This window comes from Myotis davidii, unplaced genomic scaffold (genome assembly GCF_000327345.1).
Source record: "Myotis davidii unplaced genomic scaffold, ASM32734v1 scaffold962, whole genome shotgun sequence".
Taxonomy (NCBI): Eukaryota; Metazoa; Chordata; class Mammalia; order Chiroptera; family Vespertilionidae; genus Myotis; species Myotis davidii.
In genome coordinates, this window is record NW_006295559.1 from 4,406,309 (window position 1) to 4,416,028 (window position 9,720).

Here is a 9,720-nt window from a genome sequence, read left to right on the forward strand (position 1 = left end):
GTACTAGTACTCTTGTTGATTATTCAGTAAATAATGTTTTACTGTTTTTTCCCTTGGTTAATGTTTTTAAAAATATATAGCATGAAGATTGGACTAAATTTTATCTTCACTTTTCTGTTTTCTCCTCCTCCCTTTTCTCCTTTTTTAATGAAAAGTCATGGAATCATAGCTTGCAAACCAAAGACATGGACTCCTAAATGTAGTAACATTCTGTTTCATTTCAGTAACTGGAAAGAAATAGGCTATGAATATTCAGTCTTTAGAAATTGGAACAGTGCTCTAACTCTTCTGAATAGTGAACAATCTTCAAAACTATGTAATTTTTGCTTCTAAAATCTGATATTACTTTGTAGCTCTACCATATAGTGGATATAACTGAGCACTCTTTTTAATGCTCCTATATTTTCTCTTTTATTCTTCTACGGAGACATGAACAGAAGCTGCTGCCTCTTACTATGAAGCATTGTTTTCATCAATTTATATAATGTTTTATTGAATTATATAATAAGAATGGGGATACACAGTTTAGTATCAAATAGAACTGACTCTCAATAAATAATAACTTTAATAGTTATTTTTTAGTATAGGGAAAGTTTTGTTAAAATAAAGGTTGCCAAATTTCTGAACAGAATACTGAGGGTGTCTGTAATTCACTCAAAAGACTGGAATTGTAACTTCCAGAGACCATGGAATCATTTAACTGTGTTTTTAATTTCATATTCTTAGAGGTTTTCTGCTGCCTAACTTTTCTCCTCCTCAGCTTTCTGTCCAGTCCTCCAAAAGACTTAGTTTATGGCAGAAATCAATCTCAGACTCTCTTGTATTGTAACTGAGTGGAGTAAGAAGCGTCCACTGTGTTCTTATTTACTCCTCTATGCCCCTGACTTTTATTTTTCTTCTATTAACTTGGGCACAAAAGGTCTCCACTACACTATGCTGCTGCCAACTGCAATTACCAGTGCCTGTTTGCTCTTGTGGGATCAGGAGCCAGTGTAAACGACCTTGATGAAAGAGGATGCACACCCCTGCACTACGCAGCTACGTCAGACACAGATGGCAAGTAAGTATCATGTGGTGAGAATGAAGGGTCGTTGCTCCCGTAGAATCACGTCTGCCATAATGCATGGCTATTTTTATTGCAAATTTATATTTCCTTTTTGAACTTGTTGGTGTTGATTATCTTTCCTTAAGTCTCTGGAGTAGGAAATAAATTGGTTTCATAATTATTCCTTAATTGTAGTTATTTTTACCTATTTCAATATAATAATAACCTTCCTATTGACTGAGATGATAGAAGAAAGATAAAGGTCTCTTTCCTTCCCCCTGCCAAAAACACATCTTAATATCACCTCCATGTTTTTTTTATCTGACTTTTCAAAGGCTACTAGTAGCCTTGAGTATATCATAGGGGAAGGGGAAGAGAAGAGATACATGGGCAATGCTACCAGAAGATTGGGCTGTGAGACTGGAATATCACTATCCCTCAGATCTTAAAGTGTTAGAAGTTCTTAGGTGGTAGGGGAAGAATAGGAGAAATAGTTTCTAATACACTCTGATTTAAATTATGTGCTTAATTGGGATGAGAATACTTAATTTGTCTAGTATATTAAATGAAGGTAAATTATAACAGTAATTATAGTTTATTACTTAGCTATTTAGTCATAAATAATTCCTCCTGATTTTGCATACGTAATTTATTTAGGGGAAGGATTGAGATTGTAGAAGTCTTCATTTTTTAATTTTTTGAGTTTTATAAAATGAGCATATCTTAACTTATAATCAGGAAAAGTAAATTAAAAGATACTCTCTCCCTTCCACCTTATTTGCAAATTAAAAGTGAGGTCCAGATTTTCAAGGTCAAGTAATTTTGTGGTTCAGTATTTTAGAAACACCCAGGTTAAAGTATCACTAACTCATTCACCCTTGTGCTAAAGCATTTAGTAGCATGGAAAGAACACTAGATGAAGAGAAGACCTGAGGTTAGTCCTTGCTTCACCACATTCTAGCCAAAAATATTTGGAACAAGTCATTTAATTATTTTGGGTGTCAGAACTTTTTCCCTTTGTTACAAAGAATGTTTGTCTCACAAATAGTTATAAAATTACTTAGGATCTAAAAACCATGCTAGTAGGAGGAATTCTGTCACTGTAAATCAACTCTTAGTCTTTGTTTTGTTACAGACCAATCATCCGAGTAGTGTTACTGTAAAAAATTACAGAAATAATGTGTTTTGATAGAAACTACTACATGTATAACAGGTTAATTGTTTCAAACCATTTAATTCTGAAAATTTGGAACTAGTCACTGAAAATAGTGCTTTGAGACATGCCTCACTCCCTACTTTAGAAAGTAAACATGAACTTACCTGCTTGTTTTGCTTTCCTTAAATAAATCTCTTTTTTTTTAGTACTCATGTATCAGCAAGTTATCTTAAAATAGTTCTTTCCTCTGATAGACTGTCTTGTATTCAGGTCTCAGTAAGGAGAACTATTCCTGTTTTATCACTCATATCTAGAGAACTTGAGTAAAGATAAGGTATGCCCTAGGTGAAGTGTTTGTGCCTGTGAGGCAATGATACTGCTCTCCAGTCCTGCCCATCTTTTCTCCATCTTTGCAGTGAGTGTTGACTTTGGAGCTAGGCACCTAGGAAGACTGTGCAGTTTGCACACTGCGTGGAGCACTTCCTGAAGTGCCCTTACAGCCAGTTTATGAACACCAAGAATCACCAGGCCTGTCGATTAAGAAGTCAGATTGGGGTTTTTAATCATAGTGATACCCAGTGCACAGTGTTTGTCAATAATTTTAGCTGTACATAAATACTAAAATTTCACCTAAAAGAATGAACATTTACTTAAGGATAATTGTGATAGCTATAGATTCTGTAAATAATTTCTAAGATTTAAAGGATTTTAAGCAATTCAACATTAAATAAATAAGGATTGGCAATGAAAAGGATGCTCCGGGCCCTAGCCGGTTTGGCTCAGCGGATAGAGCGTTGGCCTGCGGACTCAAGGGTCCCAGGTTCGATTCCGGTCAAGGGCATGTACCTTGGTTGCGGGCACATCCCCAGTGGGGGGTGTGCAGGAGGCAGCTGATGGATGTTTCTCTCACATCGATGTTTCTAACTCTCTATCCCTCTCCCTTTCTCTCTGTAAAAAATCAATAAAATATATTAAACCAAAAAAAGAATGCTCTGTGTGTGTGTGTGTGTGTGTGTATTTGTGTGTAAATTGGTTTCATAATTACTCCTTAATAGTAGTTATATGATACATATATATGATAGTTACTGAAAATCAATTACATTGCTTAAGGATTCTGTCTTATTTGTTTTCATATAACCTCTGCTTTTGTAAACTTGAATTTTTAAGAAGTATTTGCTTACACATTTTTCCTATATTTAGTCATATTGCAATATTAGACAAATTATCACTGAATAATTATGGACTTGTAATGTGAGCATGAATAGAATTTAGGTTATTTTATTGGATTCCCACCCCCATTTATCAAATGAACAGACAGGCCATCCTATATAATAAAGCAGTAATATGCAAATTGACTGTCATGCCCTCACGCAAGATGACTGCCCCCATGTGAACCAAGATTGCCACCACAAGATGGCCAGCAGGGGAGGACAGTTGTGGGCTATCAGGCCAGCAGGGGAGAGCAGTTAGGGGCAACCAGGCCAGCAGGGGAGGGCAGTTGGGGGCAACCAGGCCTGCAGAGGAGGGCAGTTGGGGGAAATCAGGCCGGCAGGGAGGGCAGGTAGGCATCACTTAGGCTGGTAGGGGAGTGGTTAGGGGCAATCAGCCAGGTAGGCGAGCGATTGGGAGCCAGCAGTCCTGGATTGTGAGAGGGATGTCCGACTGCCCATTTAGGCCCAACTCCACAGGGATCGGGCCTAAACTGGTAGTCAGACATCCCCTGAGGGGTCCCAGATTGGAGAGGGTGCAGGCTGAGCTAAGGGACACCACCGCATATACACACATATACACACACATCCTCTCCCCACCCCCACCCCCCCACCCCCAGTGCATGAATTCCGTGCACTGGGCCTCTAGTTTCATTATAAAGATGAAGTGATTTACCCAAGATCATTGGTATCAAATCTGCTCTAGAGACAAATCTTTTAATTTCTAATTTAGTACTCTCTCTTTTTTTTCCCCCTAAGGTAACAATAAAATTATAACTATGGATCATATAGTGCCTTTTAAAATTATTTTTCTCATATTTTAATAGCACAGAAATGAAGTATTTCTCCCATGCACAGGTCTTTCTTGTCACTTGCATACCAGTTTTACACTGTTTACACCCTCTCAGTCTTCTGATTCAAAATCATTGAATTCTGACTTCCATTTTGTGAGATGTTCTTGCATCCTTTATTGAGTGTCCTAATGAGATATTGTGCTCGCTCTTGTTCCAGATAGGTGAGCAGTAATATTTGCCAACATAGGATGCTCACCACCACTTAAGACTTCAATCACATCAGATGTTGTGTGAGGGGAGCAAGTAGTCCCAGAGGTTGTGACTGTAAAAGACAGCCCTTAGGTGCACTGTGCTTGCTGACAGACTTGGGAGGTATTTTCTTTGAATGAAGAAGATTCTCTTATGAACAGTTAGTTTGTATTTTTATGAAACTTAGTCAATGTCATTTAAGTGACTAGGTGTATTTATGATTTTACATTGCTCAGATGTAAGAAAAATGTCTGTTTTTATTTTTGTCTGTTTTTATCACTAGTTAAAATGCAGGATTCAGAATTTTGAATATGTTGTTTCTGCAAATAGGTGCCTAGAATACTTGCTAAGAAATGATGCAAATCCAGGGATCCGGGATAAGCAAGGATACAATGCAGTTCATTATTCAGCTGCTTATGGTCACCGTCTATGTCTTCAGCTGGTAAGATTCCTAAATTCTTGTGGAACAACTAATATAAGTTTATATTCTAATAATTTAATGAAGATGATAATAAATGGATCAATAAACAAATTCTGTTGCTTTTAAACATTTTTAGAATCCATATACCTGTCAAATTCATATTTGTCTCAGTCAGCTCTCTGTCATTCTCTTTTTCCTTTCAAAAAGAAAGGACAAAATTAGGTCTCTGGACAGGGCTACTTATGTCTTTCCCTTACATTACCTCATATCTATGTAGCATTTACTTCCTCCTTTATTTATTTTTTTAAAAAAATATTTTTATTGATTTCAGAGAGAAAAGGAGAGGGAGAGAGAGATAGAAACATCAATGATGAGAGAGAATCATCAATCGGCTGCCTCCTGCACACCCCCACTAGGGAGCGAGCCTGCAACCCAGGCATGTGCCCTTGACCAGAATCGAACTCACAACTGTTCAGTCCGCAGGCCAACACGCTATCCATGGAGCCATGCCCGTTAGGGCTCCTCTGCCCCTTTAAATAAATGTTTTCCAAATGTTTCTAAAGAAATATAACCATGTCTTAAGTGAGAAATAAATGTCCTCATTGGAGGAAGTTCCCCCATATTTAGGGAATTCTGAAAGGCCATTCTTTTAGCAGAAGTAGATGAGGGAGGCTACTTCTGCAAAGTAACTTTGTGTTTCAACTGTGGTATCCACCGTTCACCCCACTTGGTTGAACAAGTTAAAAGATTCTCAGGTGTGTGACAGATGCTTCAAGTTGAAGGTTCTTTATTTAAACTTACCTTATAAATTGTATTAAACATTGTTTCCCTTCAAGTCAAAGTAAAATTCAAGGAGAGTGAGTATAAAAGATAGAAAAAGGGAGATTGACATATTTGATATAGCATTTAGAACCAGAGATTACTATGGTATCTTGAGTCTAAAATCTTAAATCCATGTGTCTAGGTTTGTGGTCTATTAGTTTATACATTTGCTTATTTAAAAGACTTAATTTGGGAGGAGAGGGAAGCACAGGCTCAGAATGGAATTTTAAAAAGTCCTATGTAAATATAGACCTACTAGAGGCCCAGTGCACAAAAATTTGTGCACTCCGGGGTGTCCCTCAGCCCAGCCTGTGCCCTCTCGCAGTCTGGGACCCCTCAGGGGATGTCCACCTGCTGACTTAGGCCCGCTCCCCGGGGGGTGGGGGGGCGGATCGGGCCCAAGCTGGCAGTCAGACATCCCTCTGGCAGCCCAGGAGCCCTCGGGGGATGTCCACTTGCCAGCAGGGACCAGGCCTAAGCTGCAGTCGGACATCCTTAGCTCTGCTGAGGAGGCGGGAGAGGCTTGTGGCTGAGCAGAGGTCCCCCTGTGGGAGCGCACTGACCACCAGGGGGCAGCTCCTGCATTGAGCATCTGCCCTCTAGTGGTCAGTGTGTGTCCTAGTGACCAGTCTTTCCCAGTCGTTCTGCTGTTAGGGTCAATTTGCAATATTACCCTTTTATTATATGCTTGGTGCGTGGGTGGGGGCTCACTGGTTTGCCCTGAAGGGTGTCCCAGATCAGGGTGGGGGTCCCGCTGGGGTGCCTGGCCAGCCTGGGTGAGGGGCTGAGGGCTGTTTGCAGGTTGGCCAAGTCCCCCAGCAGGGACCCTCACCCCATGATCTGGGATTTGTTTATCAATTGAAACTTTGTTGCCTTTAGTGGAGACCACAGCCGGCCAGGGCAGGCAAGAAGCTTGGCTTCCTCCATCACCAGGGCAACCAAGCTTCCTGCTTGCTCCAGCTCTGGCTGCTGGCCGCCATCTTGTTTGGGTTAATTTGCATATAGTCACTCTGATTGGCTGGTGGGCGTGGCTTAGGGCATAATGAAGGTACAGTCAATTTAAATGTTTCTCTTTTATTAGATTAGATAGTTAACATTTATCACTTTTATATGTAAGAATACTTCCTAAACTAAATATTTTTTATTTAAAATTTTATTTCAGATTGCAAGTGAAACTCCTTTAGATGTTGTAAGTATTATTTCCTTTACCCCCTACTATTCAGACTATTATAACTATTTATTTGCTCTCACCAGAACTATAGCCCATTTTACACATTCCTGGGAACAAAGATAGTGACAGAAATCATGTATGCGGTAGGAGGGAGGAAGTGTAGGGGGAGGTTCTTACTTGGTGGTAATGAAATAGCATTTTCCTCAAGCTCTTAGTTTGTAGTCTCCCTCAAAACTCTTAGCCTGTTTCAGGATGATCTGTTCTATAAGCTTGCTGACTTTAGTTTTTATTACATAACTAGAGGCCCAGTGCATGAATTTGTGCATGGGGTGGGGGGCACGGGAGGGACCGCAGGAGATTGGCTGGCCGGCCGGGAGAGGGACTGTGGGAGGTTGGCCGCTGGCTCTCAGCCCCCTTGGGAAATGGGCCGCATCCGCCACCACCCACCCCTGGTTCCCCATCCCAGCCCAGGCGCAGAAGGAACAGTCACCAGACACCAATGCCGCCATCACGCCCCACCACGCACAGTTCCCTGCCCTCCCCCCCCTTTATTCCCTCGCTGCCATGCTGCCACCACAAGGATGGAAGAGGGAGAAACCCTTGTGTCGAGGGCTGACTTTCAGTAGAGGGAATTGCTCTGCTACGTATGAAACCCCGACTTAGAAGCAGATCTCTATGAATGGTTTAGCACCAGGAGCCGATGGGGGCCAGCCAGCCAGGGGGAGGGGCTGCAGGAGGTTGGCTGTGGGAGTGCACTCACCACCAAGGGGCAGCTCTTGCATTTAGTGTCTGCCCCCTGGTGGTCAGTGCATGTCATAGCAACTGGTCAACCAGTCATTCGGTTGTTTGGCCATAAAGGTCACTTAGGCTTTTATATAAATAGACTAGAAGCCCAGCACGAAATTCATGCATGGGTAGGGTCCCTAGGCCTGGCGAGTGATCAGAGCCAATCAGGGCCTTCTGGCTGCCAGCCGGGGCCTACCTTCATTCCACCCTGCCCCCTGGTAGTCAGCGCATGTCATAACAAGTGATCAGTCTCCCAGTAGAATTCCCATGGGGACAATTTGCACATTAGGCTTTTATATATAGAGAGAGAGAGAGTCTGAGATTTTTACATTTATATTTATGTATAAGTTATATTCTGAAATGGATTTTAACTTGGGGGGAAGGGAGCAGGGATAACTGCTATAGTATATCTAAAAGTGTCATTTTGACATTTAAAATGCTTTTCTTTCTCAGTTAATGGAAACGTCCGGAACAGACATGCTGAGTGATTCAGACAATAGAGCAACAATAAGCCCTTTACACTTGGCTGTGAGTAGTATTGCCTGCACAGCCAACTTGATGGCTGGTTTACTGAAAATGCCTCATGTCTGTGCTGACTCAAACTAGTACCCAGAACTTTTGATCCATGTAATGGTGGTCATGGAATTAAAACTTTAAGAACTTACTTATTTAGAGAATTCTTGAATGTACTTTTATGTTTTGTTTTGTTTTGTTTTGTTTTGAATGTTCTGTGGGTTTCCCCCAAGGCCTAATCTAAAGGAGAGAACATACCTGTGATGTGAATTTAAAACCGCACTGTCGTAGTAGAATGGCTCCTAACTTGCTGAACACGTGGTATAAGAGCTATAATTTCTGTGGTGTTTCTGTAACTTTTGCTTACATTGTGATCTTGGGATGCTGACTGGGTATGTGTTCACTGGTCCTTCGATTGCTCGTGCTATAGGATTTAGCCATGTGCTGTCTCTTTTAGTTTGGGATGCCTCTGAAGTTTTCCTCACTAAGAGGAGAAAGGGGAGAGTCTGACAGTTCTTTAAGTCAAATATGGGAATGAATTACCTTAGGAAATTTCAAGCAGAGCCCAATCTAGTTCTTTCTGTGCTGAAGGAAGAATTTATTTTTGAAACAAGCATGTTACAGTTGAGGGAAGAGTAGGAACTTTGAGAATCAGGAGACTTGGGTCTGTCACCAGGTATATTTGTGAAACCTCTGATTTTAAGTAGAGTAAAATGGTTACAGTGGTACCACTTAAGCTAATATGGATCACTCCAGGTTCAGTGATCCATTTAATTTGTTCTTCTCACATAGACTGTTATATTCATCCTGATCTCCTTGCATATGTCTTAGCACTGACATGTGCACGTTGACTTTTCTACGGTGTCTTTCTCCCCACTTCCTTGCCATGTTCTAAATAACTAAGAAGGCATGCTGAAGCTGTCTGCTTCCTTGCCCTTTGGGTCTTTGGAAATATTATCTGCTCTTCAGACTTACATAGTAAATAAGTCATCCAGAGGACAAAGCCAGCGTGGAGAAAATAGCTGTTTTACAGTTGGTGGCAAGAAATGAAGTCTGAGTAGATGACTAGGCAATTCTTCTTGCATCATTGTCATCATTCTTAAAATGATAGCACTGTCATTTCTTGAGCACATATTAGGTGCCAGACTAAGCACTTTGCCATGTCTTGAATAGTTATCTCAAAAACTATAGTTTTTTGTTGTTGTTTTTTTTACTAGTTTTTTATTTTATGGCTAGTGTGAATGGTGCTGCTATGAGCATGTGTGCTAAGTAGTATTTTAAGCTGGAATGAAAACAATTTTGTAATTTAGTAATTAGACTTAATGAAATGTGGTTATGCCACCACTTCTGCATTTGTATCTACAGTGGGGCCTTGACTTACGAATTTAATTACTAACGAGTTTTTTCCGAGATACGAGCCATCTCTCGGCTGATTTTTTGCTTTGAGTTTCGAGCTAAAATTCGGGTTATGTAAGAGCCAGCTTCAGATACCCCACCGCTCGTTGGCACAGCGAATGTCACAGTGATTTGACATACGAGTAATTTGAGTTACGAC

At 40.7% G+C, this 9,720-nt stretch overlaps 1 protein-coding gene across 8 annotated transcripts in view; it reads left to right on the top strand.

Annotated features, from left to right (window-relative positions):
• The window catches only part of ANKRD28 (ankyrin repeat domain 28), a 115,669-nt gene that overhangs the window by 86,831 nt on the left and 19,118 nt on the right, over positions 1 to 9,720 (top strand). For all 8 annotated transcript variants that reach the window (XM_006770179.2, XM_015568100.1, XM_015568102.1 and 5 more), the window contains 4 exons: positions 920 to 1,060; positions 4,783 to 4,894; positions 6,858 to 6,884; positions 8,106 to 8,180. In XM_006770179.2, coding sequence (XP_006770242.1) covers positions 920 to 1,060; positions 4,783 to 4,894; positions 6,858 to 6,884; positions 8,106 to 8,180 — 355 coding nt within the window. The remainder of the gene's footprint in view (positions 1 to 919; positions 1,061 to 4,782; positions 4,895 to 6,857; positions 6,885 to 8,105; positions 8,181 to 9,720) is intronic.